The 18,295-nt window shown below is 36.0% G+C and overlaps 1 protein-coding gene across 1 annotated transcript in view; it reads left to right on the top strand.

The window, feature by feature from the left end:
• The window catches only part of GRIK3 (glutamate ionotropic receptor kainate type subunit 3), a 934,988-nt gene that overhangs the window by 570,735 nt on the left and 345,958 nt on the right, over positions 1-18,295 (top strand). The window contains exon 8 of the mRNA XM_053707131.1: positions 12,873-12,980. Within this exon, the coding sequence (XP_053563106.1) occupies positions 12,873-12,980 (108 nt within the window). The remainder of the gene's footprint in view (positions 1-12,872; positions 12,981-18,295) is intronic.

The following is an 18,295-nucleotide window of genomic DNA, read 5'->3' as shown; positions in this document are numbered from 1 at the left end:
TTTTCAGACTCCTATTGACTTCTATGGCATCTGCGACCTCAAGGTTGGCGGATTGAAAACTAGGTACGCTGCGTCGGAATACATGCAAGCGTACCTGTTAAATGTTTGATACATTTTGAAAAGGTTCAAATAAAGTCAAATTTGAATTTGTAACATCTGTAATGATGACAGCATCGATCTGAGTCGGATTGAAATCACTAAATCGTATATTACGTCACAAATTTTAACATTTGCCAATCTTGACGCTTTGATAACTAGGGCGGATCAATCTCCGAACAATACGACACAGAATTCAAGCATATTTTCAGTTGACGCTTTGATAAATAGACCCCCAATACTTCAGCTTAATGCACCTTTACAACAATCCAACATCCAGAGGTTAGTGCACCCTAGACATTTGCTCAGGTGCTATTAATTTCAACTGTAATATGAGTGCAAAAATAAAAGCACTATTGAGTTAACTTGAGCTGTGTTAGAGCACAATAGCGCTAATATTTTTGAACTCCCCTTGTAATCTAGGCTTAAATGGGTTTTGATGCTTTTAAATAGAAGAATATAACTTTATTTTGGACAGATTTTATCATCTTTTTTCAAGAGAAAACATTCAAATGTTATATTTTTATATATACATAAAAGAAACATTTTGAGTACAATGTTTCTTTGACAACAACAAAAATAAAAAATAAAAAAGGTTACAAAATATAGTGATGTTTAAATGCTTTTGGTTGCATCCAAGTAAAATCTTGCATCAGAAAGCGAAGACTTTACATAATGAATCTATAGCCTTCACCTTTGAAAAGCATTAAATTCCCCAACAAAATGTCAGCGCTTGGACAGTTTGCTACAGACAAATCTCTTCTACCTCTGACATTTTACAAAGTATGCTAATGAAAATAATTTCATCTTTTTTATTCTTGTTTTATTTTCTCATGTTTTTTTAAAGTTTCGATGGATATTGTGGACTAGATTACGAGTGGAGTGCAATATTGTGCATACTAAAGCACAATATTTGAGCTCCATTTAGTAATACCAGCACACATAGATGTATTGCCCAGAAGCCTTGCACTCACAAGAGCGTGTTTCCATCGGCTTAAACGGAAGCCTCGTTTTAAAGCCGATAGACACGGCAAATCACCTAGCGCAACTCAGGGGGCAAATTGTGCAGTGTTGGGCAACAATAAATAAATATTTATGTATATAAATATATACATATATATTTATGTGTTTATATGTGTGTATATATATATATATATATATATATATATATATTAACACATAATATTTATGTATATAAGCATATACATATATATATTTATAGTGAAAACACAGTCTCCCCATTGACTTCATGGAAAGGCACTTTGGGTGCCTTTTTTTCTAAAACATCCCACATTATTATTATTAATTATGATTATTATTGGTTATTTGTAGAGCGCCAACAGATTCCACATCCCCCACTTTAACCCATTATAACTGCTTTGTGAAGTTTTTTTTCAAAAATAAAAATGCTTATATTTATTTTTGAGTGTTAAGTACTGTATCTTTATTTTGGGGGCAATTGGGGCATTTTTTTTCTATTTAACCAGAGGGCTGACCTCTGTTTAATTGCGCTAAGCATAGAGTCAAACTACGAGCTTACAGGAGCATTAACCAGCCACTTGTAATGACTGATTATTTAACAGTGCACGTTAAGCTAGCACTCCACTCATAATCTAGGCCTGTGTGTCTTCAAACGTTCCCATCTGAAAAATTATGCTATTTGATGCATTTAAGTCCATGTCAACTAAAATTCTTTAACAATATGAATCCTTTAATACAGTATGGTGAAAAGCTGGGTTAAAAAAGTGATTACAAAAAAGTGAGGATGGTATTTTATATACAGATATATTTCTAGCTGCAGACCTTGTACTGAAATACTTTAATTAATAGGTCAAAACAGATAGTTGTGCATAGGCATTATAGTCAAATGTCAAAAGAAATAACCCACATCAGTAGGTAAAATTAATGCCTCTAAGCAGAATTGGAGAAGGAATGATACTCTGATATAAATAAAAAATAACTTTTTTTTTTATATATATATATATTCTTTTTATTGAATTGAATAAAGAGAGTATAACAGTCAAGTGTTACATATAAACAGGATAAGCAACAAATAACAATTGGTCATGAGGCATAATGTCCTTAGATCATAACGTTATAGCGTGACAAAATGACAATACTCAGTACTGCTTTGCATATATCTAAGATAAACAAGACACAATTCTGCGGAGTAATTCTTTTCATATTAGCTGGTGAAAGGCAGTCTTTGTATACACTAATTGTGTAATAATAGTCCAATGAAAGTGACTACCGTATTGTCATATTATGAAGGTGTCCATACTTAACTATATCGTAAATAATTAAAGAATAACTTTTATTGATATTAATTATAAAAACAGACAGCTTGAAAATTTGCTGCCCTGCAACGATTAAAAACACTGCAATACTACCCCTCTGAGGAAGCGCAAGTGAAACACGACCGCGTCAAGGGACCTCTGTTTATTTTAATGTGCTCTTTACTGGTCAATTAAAAATATCTATCACATTCAACTTTCTATATATTTTTTGGACTAAATATAGTTGGACTTTGTATCATAACTGTTAGGCTTTTTATTAGCCATTCATAACTGCAGTTCTTAAGGGACACTGAACCCAATTTTTTTTTCTATCGTGATTCAGATCGAGCATGCAATTTTAAGCAACTTTCTAATTTACTCCTATTATCAATTTCTTTTCATTCTCTTGGTATCTTTATTTGAAATGCAAGAATGTAAGTTTAGATGCCGGCCCATTTTTGGTGAACAACCTGTGTTGTTCTTGCTGATTGGTGGGTAAATTCACCTACCAATAAACAAGTGCTTTCCATGGTTCTAAACCAAATAATTAGCTTAGATGCCTTCTTTTTCAAATATAGAAAGCAAGAGAACGAAGAAAAATTGATAATAGGAGTAAATTAGAAAGTTGTTTAAAATTGATTGCTCTATCTGAATCACGAAAGAAAAAATTTGGGTTCAGTGTCCCTTTAGTTTAAATCTCCGGATTCGCAACTTCAGTAAACCTTCCTTGCTGGCTTTACGCTTATTACATCTTGTTACGACTAGAGTTTTTTTACCAAGCTTAAACATTTATAATGGGAATTGCCTGCAGTGATATATATGCGTTTGTTACGCCTGCACAACATTTCTCCCATTTGTATTATTTTTCTTTACCCAGTCAGTAACTATCAGCATTAATTGCAGTAATATTATAGCTTTCTTTAACCAAACCTGTAAAAGATTATAGAAATATAATATGCAAGAGTATTTAGCCAATAAAGCCTGTTTAAGACACACAGGCCCATTTATCAAGCTCCGTATGGAGCTTGAAGGGCCGTGTTTCTGGCGAGTCTTCAGACTCGCCAGAAACACAAGTTATGAAGCAGCGGTCTAAAGACCGCTGCTTCATAACCCTGTCCGCCTGCTCTGAGCAGGCGGACAGGAACCGCCGGAAATCAACCCGATCGAATACGATCGGGTTGATTGACAGCTCCCTGCTGGCGGCCGATTGGCCGCGAGTCAGCAGGGGGCGGCGTTGCACCAGCAGCTCTTGTGAGCTGCTGGTGCAATGTTAAATGTGGAGAGCGTATTGCTCTCCGCATTTAGCGAGGTCTTGCGGACCTGATCCGCAGTGTCGGATCAGGTCCGCAAGCCCTTTGATAAATGGGCCCCTAAGAGTGTGTGACTTCAGTTATCTTAAACTATAAATTAACAAAGTTTGAATTTAACCTGGTTTACTCTCATGACCAGTATTGTAGTGTTTTTCATCGTTGCAGGGCAGCAAATTTTCAAGCTGCCTGTTTTTATAATTAATATCAATAAAAGTTATTTTTTATTTATATCAGAGTATCATTCCTTCTCCAGTTGCGCTTAGAGGCATTTATTTTATCTACTGATGTGGGTTATTTTTTGGGGGGGTTTAAAAATTGTCTGGATTAAAAAGAGTTTGTAATAAATATAGGCAGTGGAAGAGGCACCATTATTTGTCTTAAAATAACAGCAATGAAATAATGATGCTTAATGACAAGAACAAAATATTGCTGAATTTATAGGGTAACGCCAAAATGTTGTGGCTCAGAAGGCAAATTACTTTATAAATGACAAGTTGAGGACAAAAACACAACCTTTATGGAACATACCAGGTTAGTAGGTGTTAAAGAGAAAGTTGTAATTTGGATTGTGAGTCAGAGAAACACCTAACCTACTGTATTACTATGCATTACTATTTCTTTTTTTCTACTTTTTTTTTAAAAACAGAAAGTTAGCATTTTAATCCTTTCTAAAATAATATATTGTTCCTAACAACTTTGCTTTGTAGCTCTAAAAAGGAATAACAAGTTACATTCCGAAGGCTCTGCGGCAACATAATAGCAACAGTATCCTATTCTTACTTTTATATTCAGCTGATTACTAAGTTATTTTTATCTACCACTTCATTGATATAGCATGTACTCCATTTACTAGTCTCAGACACAAGACATTAGGTAGCCTCAAATTTAATGCAGGTGATAAAAAATAAATGATTCTTTGGGTCTGATTTAACAATGTGCGGATGGACATGATCCGCTGTAGCGGATCAAGTCTGCCGCACGTCGATAAATGCAGACAGCATACACTCTCTGCATTTATCATTGCACAAGCATTTCTAGTGAAATGGTTGTGCAATGCCGCCCCCTGAACATTTGTGGCAAATCAGCCGCTAGCAAGGGGTATCAATCAACCCGATAGTATCCAATCGGGCGGATTGCTGTCCGCCGCCTCAGAAGTGGCATATGAGTTAAGGAGCAGAGGTCTTCTTCTTAACTCCTGTTTCCGGCTAGCCTGAAGGCTCGTGTGGAAACAGATGAATTCGGGTCTTAATAAATCAACCCCTTTGCATTGAGTTGATCTTTGGCTATTTGGAATGCCAGCCTACAATATTGTAATTCCTAATTCTGCCTAATCCAGGATTAAAGACAACAAATGAATTTAACTCACAGACTAGAATCCACAACTGAATTTACCCACGAAACACATAATTGACCCTAACTGCAACCCCTTCTCAAATCACTATTAACCCTGTTTTTGTTAGGCCTCACAATCCTCTCTAGACTCCCCAAATCAACCCCCCCCCATGCAATACCTCATTAACATTAAAGGGATACCATTTCATTAACTGATATTTGCTACCTATGGTTTTCTTGAATTGGAAAATCTTTGGGATAGTACTTTGTAGGAAGAAGTATGAAGCTATATTTTATGATTGGAAAATAATTTGGAGGACATTTAAAATAAGGATCTCATTTTATTTTAACTGGTGTATTATATAACTTATAAAATAATGATAAAGTAATTAACTGAGAAGTCAGATATACAACAAGGGAAAATATAACTCTTTCATTCTCCTATGTCACCCTGTAGACTTGAAAAACTAAAGTCTGAGATGTCTGTCCAAATCTAAGTTTAATAAGATAAAATAAGAATGGAAATATAGATATTTTTTTACTGGATATATTTTTTAATTCTTTCTTAGCCTGCAAATAATAACTACAGAACTCCTTGATTATAATGCATTATGTGCACTTTTGTGCATGGAGTATACCATTAACTTTGTGCAGTATTATTATACAGATCTAAAACAGGGCTTTAAATGTAGCGCCCAACCAGTAATATGAGTGTGTGTTTATGCATATACAGTATGTGCATGTAGAGTTTTTTTAATGCAGAATAGCATTTTGGATAAGAGCATGCAAATTAGATTCCCATTTTCCTGCCTTTAAGCTTCTGGGACATATGTATCAAGCTCCGAATGCAGGCTCGCCAGAAACAGCAGTTATGAAGCAGCGGTCACAAAGACCGCTGCTCCATAACCTGTCCGCCTGCTCTGAGCAGGCGGACAGTCATTGCCGGAAATCAACCCGATCGAGTACGATCGGGTTGATTGACACCTCCCTGCTGGCGGCCTATTGGCCGCGAGTCGGCAGGGGGCGGCGTTGCACCAGCAGCTCTTGTGAGCTGCTGGTGAAATGCTGAATACGGCGGGCGTATTGCTCTCCGTATTCAGCGAGGTCTGTCGGACCTGATCCACACTGTCGGATTAGGTCCAACAGACCTTGATAAATAGAGGCCTCTCTTTTCAGTTGTGCCAGTGCAGTGTTGTAAAAGATATCTTTAAATGCATAGCATGGGACAGAAAACAACTTCCAAAAACTCATGTGAATTGCTGTTTTTTTCTCAGTAGAACTAATTTAGTTTTGGCGCATCATAGAAATTCTGACATTTTAGTGTAAAATCACAGTCCTTTTTTTGTCAGAGCATTTTATTTGTAATAATGAATTCCCCTATGCAAAGATTGGATATATTTACATTTGCCATGTCCTATGTATCTCACTGGCCATACCTTTATCTGAATTTGGGTTTGTGCATCTGCCCACTTTTAACTCCTTAGCTACTGCTAGAAAAGCTCTCAGTTCTGTGCCTACTCCTCATCATCTGCCATACAAATACAGCTCACAAACACTCACACAGCAGTTTTTTTGTTCTGGGGGACAGAGGTCGGTACTTACTGTGTGTGTGCTCATATACTAAAATGTGCCAGCTACAGCAAGCTGGCACATTTTAGTACAGCAAGCTGGCACATTTTAGTACAGCAAGCTGGCACATTTTAGTACAGCAAGCTGGCACATTTTAGTACAGCAAGCTGGCACATTTTAGTACAGCAAGCTGGCACATTTTAGTACAGCAAGCTGGCACATTTTAGTACAGCAAGCTGGCACATTTTAGTACAGCAAGCCGGCACATTTTAGTACAGCAAGCTGGCACATGTTCTGGGGGACAGAGGTCTGTACTTACTGTGTGTGTGCTCATATACTATAATGTGCCAGCTACAGCAAGCTGGCACATTTTAGTACAGCAAGCTGGCACATGTTCTGGGGGACAGAGGTCGGTATTTACTGTGTGTGTGCTCATATACTATAATGTGCCAGCTACAGCAAGCTGGCACATTTTAGTACAGCAAGCTGGCACATTTTAGTACAGCAAGCTGGCACATTTTAGTACAGCAAGCTGGCACATTTTAGTACAGCAAGCTGGCACATTTTAGTACAGCAAGCTGGCACATTTTAGTACAGCAAGCTGGCACATGTTCTGGGGGACAGAGGTCTGTACTTACTGTGTGTGTGCTCATATACTATAATGTGCCAGCTACAGCAAGCTGGCACATTTTAGTACAGCAAGCTGGCACATGTTCTGGGGGACAGAGGTCGGTATTTACTGTGTGTGTGCTCATATACTATAATGTGCCAGCTACAGCAAGCTGGCACATTTTAGTACAGCAAGCTGGCACATTTTAGTACAGCAAGCTGGCACATTTTAGTACAGCAAGCTGGCACATTTTAGTACAGCAAGCTGGCACATTTTAGTACAGCAAGCTGGCACATTTTAGTACAGCAAGCTGGCACATGTTCTGGGGGACAGAGGTCTGTACTTACTGTGTGTGTGCTCATATACTATAATGTGCTGCTGTAGTCCACTCATGCTGATTCAGAGGCCCAAGCCTGAAACGAAAGTTAAGAAGCAGTGGTCATAAGATTGACATTATCCCAATTCAATATGATCGGGATGACTGACAGCTCCTGCTAGTGGCCGATGGGCCGCCAGTGAGCAGGAAGGGGCAGCATTGCACAAGCATTTCACCAGAAATGCTTGACAATGTTAAAGGGGCATTAAAGGGACAATAAACCCAATTTTTTTTTCTACAGGATTTAGACTTTCTAATTTACTTTTATTATCTAATTTACTTCATTCTGTTGATATACTTTGCTGAAAAGCATATCTAGATAGGCTCAGTAGCTGCTGATTAGTTGCTGCACATAGATGCCTTGTGTAATTGGCTCACACATGTGCATTGCTATTTCTTCAACAAAGGATATCTAAAGAAAGAAGCAAATTAGATTATAGAAGTAAATTGGAATGTTGTTTAAAATTGTATTCTCTACTTGAATCATGATAGCTTTTTGGGGGGGTTTACTGTCCCTTTAAATGCAGACAGTGTATGCTGACATGATTGGCTATAGCGAATCAATTTACCTCAAAGTCACAACCGCTTATGCAGTTCAGCTGTCACTGCTGTGCTAGCACATTTAACTGGTTGTCAGCAATACACCAGAAGCCTTGGCTGTGTCACTGATGGGCCCCCTACATGACGGGGCCTTGGTCCAGATCCTTTTTGCTCGTCTTACTAGTCCACCTCTGTTGCAGAGGCAAGTTAAATTCTATCCAGGGACAGTACCTTAACAGAACAAAACAGACATATGAATAATGTACAATTGCACACATTAATAGAACCCCTTAATTTATTGTATTCCGAAAGTATTGCAGTTGGCAGTTATTCTTCTTTGCTGTGTGGGGCCCCTCCTCATCTTAATAAACATCCATGTGTCTTGTCCAATATCACATCTGTCAGACCCTGTTCTGTAGCAGGCTAATATTTATACAACACTAAGATATTTATTTAGACTTAATAAATACCTATTAAAACAGTTTATCAAATAAAAACCTTGATTGACCCATACAAATTAAAAGAACACATTAAAGATAGAACGCAGATTCCCCAGTTATCCTGAAATCGAGATACAGAGTTAACCATATTATGAAGTTCCCTTTTAAAGGGATATAAAAAACCCCAAAAAATCCTTCATGATTCAAATATAGCATACAATTTTAAACAACTTTCCAATTTACTTCTATATCGAATTGGCTTAATTCTCTTGGTATCCTTTGTTTAAAAGCATACTTAGATAGGCTCAAGAGCTAGGAGGATCTAGCTGCTGATTGGTGGTTGCACATATATGCCCCTTTTCATTGACTTACCAATGCATTCAACTAGCTCACAGTGGTGCATTGCAGCTCCCTCAACAAATGATACCAAGAGAATGAAGCCCATTTGATAAAATAAGTCAATTGGCAAGTTGTTTAAATTTATATGCTCTATCTGGATCATGAAATAAATATTTTGGGTTTCATGTCCCTTTAACTATCTGATGACTCTAATGTCTATTTCCCACTCACTGAAAAAGTAGAGACAAATACTATATTCTGAATATGATAATCGCAAAGCAGTAAAAAAAAGTATTTCCACTGGGATGAATTATTTTTTTAATAATAATAATTATGCAGATTTGCTTGTGCACAAATATATTTTCTTTGCAACATCCTTAAAGACTTAAATTTACCATCAAATGAAAAAAAATATAGTATGAGTAAACAAATAAAATGCACTGAACATATTATTAGGTGCAACATGTCTCCCTTCTTCTATATGAACTCCTCCATAATTGTCCCCTCACAACATCTAAGCTACCCCTTCAGGATTCCCTGACTGATTACTAGATTGATTACTAGATTTATTGATTTATGTGGTCATTTTTTAATTTTATGAAGTGGTTTGTAAGGTTTTAATCCTTTTGTGCCGGGGTTAACGTGTCTACATCGGAAAAACTGTTCCGATGTAAACAAATTGAAATCTTGCGATCGTGCATGGGATCACAAGATTTCAATAATGGGTTTGCTTCAGGGGGGCTTCCCTATGATGCTAGGCATGCCCTCCAGACCGCAATCCCATCAGGGAAGCGCCAGTGGCTTCAGGAAAGCCAATCGTTTAGGACGTTGTATTCTGACCTTCGGCGCTAAAGCGCAGCAAATTCAGACGGAATACAGTGTCCTAACTGCGTTAAAAGGTTAAATGCATTTTTTGTGATGTTGGTATCCTTGATGGTGGTGCAGTGGTGGCAGCAAGAACTTAACTGTAGTTAACTTAGAAGGAGCTCTATTAATTTCAATGGAGTTGAATTTGCCACTCATTGTTCTGATGAGGTTCGGGTACAAATCTTTATGGATTTTAAAATTTTTAGTGTCAACTTTTTTTTCAGCAAGATATTAGTTTCACACGTGAGTTTTATTGAATCCAGGTCAATGAGCACTATACATGGTTCTTACATTTCAGGCTAAAAGGTGAACATTCATTTCTAATTTCTGTCTTTTTTCTTTTAACTTTGGCTAGTAATTTCTTTTTATTTTATAAAGTGTTATGATAATTATGTATTAAGCTTGGTTAGTGCTTAGTTGGCTATATCCATGAAATTGTTCCTCTGAGGGATTACTCATAAAAGACTCATTTTAGTTAAAGGGACACTGAACCCAAATTTTTTCTTTCGTTATTCAGATAGAGCATGCAATTTAAAGCAACTTTCTAATTTACTTCTATTATCAAATTTTCTTTGTTCTCTTGCTATCTTTATTTGAAAAAGAAGGCATCTAGGCTTTTTATTTGGTTCCGACTCCGGACAGCACTTTTTTCTTTTTTTATTGGTGGATGAATTTATCCACCAATCAGCAAGAACAACCCAGGTTGTTCACCAAAAATGGGCCGGCATCTAAACTTACGTTCTTGCATTTCAAATAAAGATACCAAGAGAATGAAGAAAGTTTCTTAAAATTTCATGCTCTATCTGAATCACAATAGAAAAAATTGGGTACAGTGTCCCTTTAAAGAACCAACAATAGAATGGGAGCAGGAGGTCTGGGAGAGTGTACTCTTTGATTCAAGTAAAAACCTACTGAGTGCTGACCTCAGAGAAAATATTATAAAGACCTCCTTTACGTGGTACTTAACACCTATTCAGACGGCCCACTTAAATAGACTAAATTCTAGTCTTTGCTATAGAGGGTGTAAAGAGAGGGGATCATATCTACACATGTGGTGGGAATGTCCTGGAGTCAAAGAAATATGGAGCAAAGTGGCTACACTTCTAAGCAATTTACTAGGTGAATGTATAACCCTTGAAGCCTCCCACGCCTTACTACACGACAATTTACCTAGATTAAACAGACACATCAACACATTTATTAGAATAGTATGCACTATAACTAGAACCAGTATTGCGAAATATTGGAAAACAGGTACCCCCACATGGTCTGAAATCCTATCCAAAATCCGGCAGACATACTCTCTATATGAAATAGCAGCAGACATACAAAAGACGTCAGAATCATTCCAAAAAATTTGGTATTATTAGATACTTGGGGGAGAGGGGAGGAATATCTCAGAAAAGGATACCACGTGAGTGGGAGAAGGAGAGGAGACTGAGGGAAAAACCCTGTGAGAACGAGGGACACATAGCCACCTATTAGCGGATAGGAATACTGGAAATAATTGATATATCTTGTAGTTGACCATGTATACTTGTGAACAGGTGATAATTATTGTTTTTCAAAGTTAATTATTTTGTATTAAATATTTAGAGTTTCTAGATTGTTTAACTTGGTGGGCGAAAGTTCACCCGACATCCAATTTTAAAGAAGGACCTCCAGCACTCTCCTTCTACATTTTGGAATTACACGAAGGTCGGTTCAGAATGACTTATGATTCTCTTCTTTATTGTATTTACCACACATCAGAGACACATAATAACTCTTATGAACTCATACAAGAGATTACAAGAGATTAAGATTCAAATGATACGACAACCTACGTGCAACTGTTCTTACCTGTCTTTATGGTCATTACACAGTCCACCAATAAATGAGAGTGTGGTTCTTGACCAGGGCCAGATATCTACAGGTGAAATACTACTAAGCTTGGTACCTTGAAAGATGTAACCTGTTATAATTATCTGTATTCTCATTCAAAAAGGAGACTAGAGTATATCTATGTAACAACTGGTCTCCTCTTCTTTGGTTTGTAACTTTTAAAAAATGTTCAATAAAAATGATTTAATCTAAAGAACCAACAATACTTTATATTGTGTACCATTCATGTTGTAAGTATGGTATAGCAATATGTGGTGGTAAAAAGTAGAAATGGAGAAAAAGAGAGGGTATTGATCCTTTTACTTTGAATGACATTGAAAGGCCAATTACAAAGAACCTGGTGCATGCATTGTTTTACTCTTACAAGCAGACAATGGGCAGTATGGCCTGGTTATCATGAGGACATCAACATCAAAATGAACATTATAAGAATTTTCCCAAAAACCAGACTTTTTCATTAATATTTTTAAGAAATTAAATTATTTAAAATGACCATTTTCCCAGCTAGTACATCACAATCTTCTCCACCTGCATCTTTAGTTCGATTTTCATGTTCTAAAATGCAAATGCTAGTCTATATTTATTTAAAGGGACAGTCTACTTGAAATGTTTTAATGTTTATAAATATAAATAATCTCTTAATTATCCATTCCTCAGTTTTACATAACCAACACTGTTATATTAATACACTTGTTTCCTCAGTAACTACCTTGTGTCTAAGCCTCTGCAGACTGTCCCCTTGTATCAGTGCTTTTTGTAGACTTGCATTTCAGCCAATTAGAGCTCACATACAAAACTCCACAGGAGTGAGCACAATGTATTTTATATGGCACACATAAACTAGCACTGTCTTGATTGTGAAAAGTCAATCAATTCCAGTCCCAAGCATTTAGGATAAAAGGTTTTGTACCTGTATAGAGATAAGGAGAATTGTCAAACTGGTGTTTCTATCATGATTTTATCATTGACAAAATTAAGATGTTAGACACATCTATCTACGAATTCCTTCTAGACAGGACACCCTAATAGAATTTATGGAAATTACGCACGATAATCATGGAACAAGCAATGATGAGGTGATTATTAATTAACTACAGTCTTTTGGGATCTAAATGATGAAGGGAGGAAAAAAAACCATGTAAAAAGTAATTAAAATGAAGCATTGTGCTGCTGTACTGAGAGATGATTTATGAGTCTTGTTAATTGTCATAAATGCCCTACTTTTATCTGCAGGCCCAGTGGGAAGGACTGACCGGGCGTATTGTATTCAACAAAACCAGCGGGCTAAGAACAGATTTTGATCTGGATATCATCAGCCTAAAAGAAGATGGCCTGGAAAAGGTATTTCTTTCCTCTTTGATTAATAACCTCACAAATTAACCATATTATGAGTGGATCTGTTCCAGCTGAGAGGGTACAATGATTCTAGAGATGGTAAAAATAAATTTAAACTGCAACTATCTAAAATATACAAACTTCTATAAAAGCAATATTCTATTTCTAATACTAAATGATGGCATTTCTGTTTTTCCTCATTAAATGCTTACATTGCGTCCATGGTAAATATTGCTAAAACCTTTGCTGCAATAGAATAGATCTTTCCATTGAATCTTAGTTGTATAGTATGCCATATACAAGGAAAAGAACCCCTAAATTCATTAGCATTAGTAAAGTAAGTGATACAGCAGATTTTTTTTATTAGTGCTAGAATATCTTTAAACCTAAAACCACCATTTTAGTGTTAGTGCACAATATTCCGTCACTAAATAAAAGCATTTTTTTTTACAACTGGTCAATATGACCATATGCCATTCATCTTATGAGCTCAACCACTAAAACACTTATATAACATTTATGTCCAATAATCACAAGCACCCACCACAAGTATGACCTTTCCTACTTCAATGAATAGGTGAATTTGATCCCAATCTCTAATGGTTGGTTCCAATGCACAAAAGCAACAAACCCCTTTAAACTGACAGGAGAAGTTTAGATGTTAGAGGGAATTATGTAAATATGGGTTTTGTTTTGGGAAATTATTGCATTATGAGGGCCAGTTTAGAGTATAAGGGAATATATTTTAGTCCATTGGGGTAACGTTGCTCTTAAGATTAATTGAGGTAAAATACATTTTAGGTTCAAATGTACTTTGTAAGGTTAAAGGGATACAAAACCCACATTTTTGTCTTTCATGATTCAGATTGAGTATGCAATTTTAAGCAACTTTCTAATTTACTCCTATTATCATTTTTTTCTCCATTATTTTGCTATCTTTATTTAAAAAAAAACAGGAATCTAAACTTGGGAGCTGGCCCATTTTTAATTCAGAATCTAGGTAGCACTTGCTGATTGGTGGCTACATTTAGAGACCAATAAGCAAGCACTACCCAGGTACTGAACCAAAAATGGACCGGCTCCGAAGCTTATATTCCTGCTTTTTCAAATAAAGATAGCAGGAGAACAAAGAAAATTGGTAAATGGTAATATGAGTAAATTAGAAAGTTGCTTAAAATTGCATTCTGTATCTGAATCATGAAGGGAAAAAATGGGTTTTTGTGTCCCTTTAAACAAAATTTGGGGGGCTGGTTCATCAATTGTTAGGATTTATTGGAGTGTACAAATAGAAAAACAGCAGCACTGTGGATTTTGCTTCAAAATCTTATTTATTCCAACATTGGGGGAACAGGTATAGACCATGTTTCGGCCCTTCTGCCCTTAATCATGTCATAGTGGCAGGCCCCTACAACTTGCACATGAGTATATTGGAAGGTGCTGGACAGTGTTTGACTTTTATTGGATTTATTGGAGTGTGTAAGGACTGGGCTAGAAATGTTTAGGGTTATTAGCAGTTTGCGGGGAACAGGGTCAAAAGTAGTCAGGGTTGACTATAGTATTATGAGGCTGAGTAAGCTAACTGTTCTTTAGAATTTGAGGCCAGGTCAGTAATTGATAGGTTAATTGTGTTTGGATATTTAGGTCAAAGAATATATTTTATAACCCACATTGAGTATTAGATTATCTAAAAACTGATGTATGATTGTAGCTGAAAGGTCTTGCTACCAACAGTGGAAATACAGAAGCATTGAGTCAAATGTAAGATACCCTTGTTGCTTAGCTATAGCAACAGAAAGCATAGTTTCTAGCCCCAAGTGTATCCCTGTTACATAAGTGCATAGGCCTGCATTCTAATTTTCTCAGCTCAGTTTTTTTTTTTAGTCATGTGAAAAACTTTATGTAACCTGCATTTTTACATACTAAATGAAATAAGAATCAAAAAATATTAAAAAACAAGCAGCCAGTGATAAATGAGTACACAAAATAATCATTCATTATTGCCAATAACTGCCTTGTATGTTTGCTTGATGGTTAATATAGTCTCCTAGTAATCTACAGTGATCACTTAAGTACAATTAACGCTCTCCTAGTTATTTGTATTAAAATATATTTAAAATGTGTATAGTATCCAAACATGCAATCATAGATAATTTTAGCATTTTACTTGTAAATCTTTTATATTATAAAAGTATGATTTGTCCGCTGTTTTTAAAATGCTTGTTAAAATGTGAACTAGGAAGAAAAAGTGCAAAAGTAAAGACATGTACCATCCAGAAATAGGCAAGAAATCAAATTACCTCATAGAACAAACAAAATGGCAACCTCTGTAGAGACAACATCAAACCTTAAAATCCCACTTGAGTCCTAGTTTTTTTATGTCAATGAGTCGCCATTTTAAAATGGCGTGCAGCTGATGTGCGCAACAAGGAACTGTATCCTGTTGCATATGTTTACACTGATATTATTATGTTTTTATTTTTTTGCTTTCCTCCCATAAAAATTCCTGCAGATGCCAATATTTTTAACCCACTAGAAATAGATACAAGAAACATTCGTATTTAACCTTCCTATTATGCATATATAAAGGCAGAAATTAAACATGTTGAATATATTGTTTTACATGAACAAATAAGTCAAGTTAAGCTAATACTGACATTTAAAAGAAATTATGGGAATTAATCAACTACGTATTGGCATAGGTTCAATAAAACACATTCATGAAACTAATACTTTACAGAAAAAAAAAAAACTACCGCAATTTGTGAGTTAAAGGTATATCAAATAGTCTGTTTCATTGCTGCAATAAAAAAACACTAAGCAGTGGGCTTTACTTTATAGAGATAATTGCAATATGTTTTATTTATTATTTAAATTTTATTTATTATTTAAATGGATTTTACCTTTTTTTTTTTTTTTTTTAAATTTAGCTTCATTTGTGAAGGGTTAATTACTTCCTGTCACAGCACCGTAAGGAGGCTGGGGTCTCTACAGGAAGGCAAAGTAATCGTTTTTCATTTGAAGTGTTTCTAGAAGACATATCATCTAGATGCAGTCCGTTTGTTGTCCATGCACAGTAAAGGAGTTTTGCTGCTAAAAAATCATGTGAAAATAGAGCATAAGTCCTGCAATATCTGCTTGCTTATCTAGCTGCAGACAGTGGCTACAAAAAACAAATACATTGTTTCCTGTTTTTTAAGTTTAAAGTGAATGTAAATTTTGATGCTAAAGTGCCCGGTTTTTAAAACTTTGATTAAAAACAGGGGCACTTTAATTCATCAATATTTGAATTTCACTCCTGTTGTGAAAAAAAACTTACCTTTTAATCTTCACAGCAGCTCCAGCTTCCTCCACCTGTTTCAAAGCCTCTTCCTGGGTCTAAAATGAGGTATCTGGCTTCCTCCAATCACAGCAGTGAATCAGACACTGAATCCCCCGGGGGGGAATCTGTGATTGGAGGATGACCTATCAATCATTTCTGACATCAGAAATGGCTTGTGAGACCGGAGAAAGCTGTAGCTGCTGTGAAGATTAAAAGGTACGTTTTTTGTCACAACAGGAGTGAAATGTAAATTTTGATGAATTAAAGTGCCCCTGTTTTTAATCAAAGTTTTAAAAACCGGGCACTTAAACATCAAAATTTACATTCACTTTAATGTAATTTAAAATATTTTTCTATTAGAAGAGCACTGTTTCATATCCCTCTAAGATCTATTATAATCAACAAAGAAGCATCTATGTTGTAACCGTTCACTTTTCAGCACCCTTACACTGAGAAGGATACCAGAATCACAAAAACACTTTTATAACCTAATAGAACAAAATAATATATATGCACACACGCACACATACTCACCCACATACACACACACAAATTCATTCTCTCTAGAAAACATAACAAGAGATAAAATGTAATAAAATAAATAAATAAAAGCAAGCAACCTCATTTATAGAGTAACATTGTAAAAGCCAGATTTTAATATAAAGTTAGGGGGTTGTTAGTTTTAGGGGTAAATAGTTTAATTTAGTTTATTTCAATGTGGGGGGCTTTCGGTTTAGTTGTTAATATTTTAGTTTAGTATATTTTGTTGTGGGGGGGCTTGTGGTTTAGGGGTTAATAGGTTTAGTATGGTCGTGGCAGTGTAGGACTTAAAGGGACAGTTTACTTAAAAAAATTTCTCCCCATTAAATTGTTCCCAAGGATCCACTTTACCTGCTGGAGTGTATTCAATTGTTTACAAGTATTTCCATTACCCTTATATTGGCATTTAAAATAGTTGATTTAGCCTGTGGTATCCCCACCTATCCTAAAAGTTTTTGGTCTTAAGGCCAAGCTATAGATTAACTGTGTAAACACAGCCAGCAGAAGAAATTACACTCCCAGTGGGATATAGAAGAGAAAAGGTTATAAAATGTTAATTTTCCATTGTTCTCTCCAACAATTGGTGATTGGTTTACAGACAGCTATAAGACAAAGAAGCATGTATATGTACACAATGTGATAAAGTAATGAGATCAGATTCTATAATATATCTATAAGCCCAACCTATTTTAGTAGGTTGTGACCTCAAAATACAAAATCATCTGTTTTATATACATAAATAAACCTTAAAAAGCAAATCTCAGAAATTTTACACTCTGCACTTGGTAAAAAAGTAATTGGAAACACATTAAGAGAAAAACAATTTTATAGTATACTGTCCCTTTAATAACTTTAGTATAGTGGGGGCGATGTGGGTAGATGGTAGTTTAGGAATCAATAATATTTAAATAGTTTTTGCGATGCGGGAGGGCGGTGGTTTAGGGGTTAATAACTTTTTTTAAAAATACATTTTTTATTAATTTTACAGACTGGTTAATGAATAACCAAACAAATAGATAGGACAAAATAAAAAAAAACATTGTAAACAGCATGAAGAAACATTTTTACTGTATCAGTACAATTGATACTTAACTCCCAATAATCTCTTCTTAATAGGGATAATCTTAAATATCATCTACCTCTGTTCAGATACAGAGGGGCCCATTTATCAAGCTCCAGATGGAGCTTGAGGGCCCGTGTTTCTGGCGAGCATGTTAAAGACTGCTGCTCCATAACCCTGTCCGTCTGCTCTGATGAGGCGGACAGGAATCGCCGCAATTCAACCCGATCTAGTACGATAGGGTTGATTGACACCTCCCTGCTGGCGGCCCATTGGCCGCGAGTCTGCAGGGGGTGGCGTTGCACCAGCAGCTCTTGTGAGCTGCTGGTGCAATGCTGAATACGGAGAGTGTATTGCTCTCTGCATTTAGCAATGTCTGTCGGACCTGATCCGCACTGTCAG

This window comes from Bombina bombina, chromosome 3 (assembly GCF_027579735.1).
Source record: "Bombina bombina isolate aBomBom1 chromosome 3, aBomBom1.pri, whole genome shotgun sequence".
Classification (NCBI taxonomy): Eukaryota; Metazoa; Chordata; class Amphibia; order Anura; family Bombinatoridae; genus Bombina; species Bombina bombina.
This window is presented reverse-complemented; position numbering and strand designations above follow the sequence as displayed.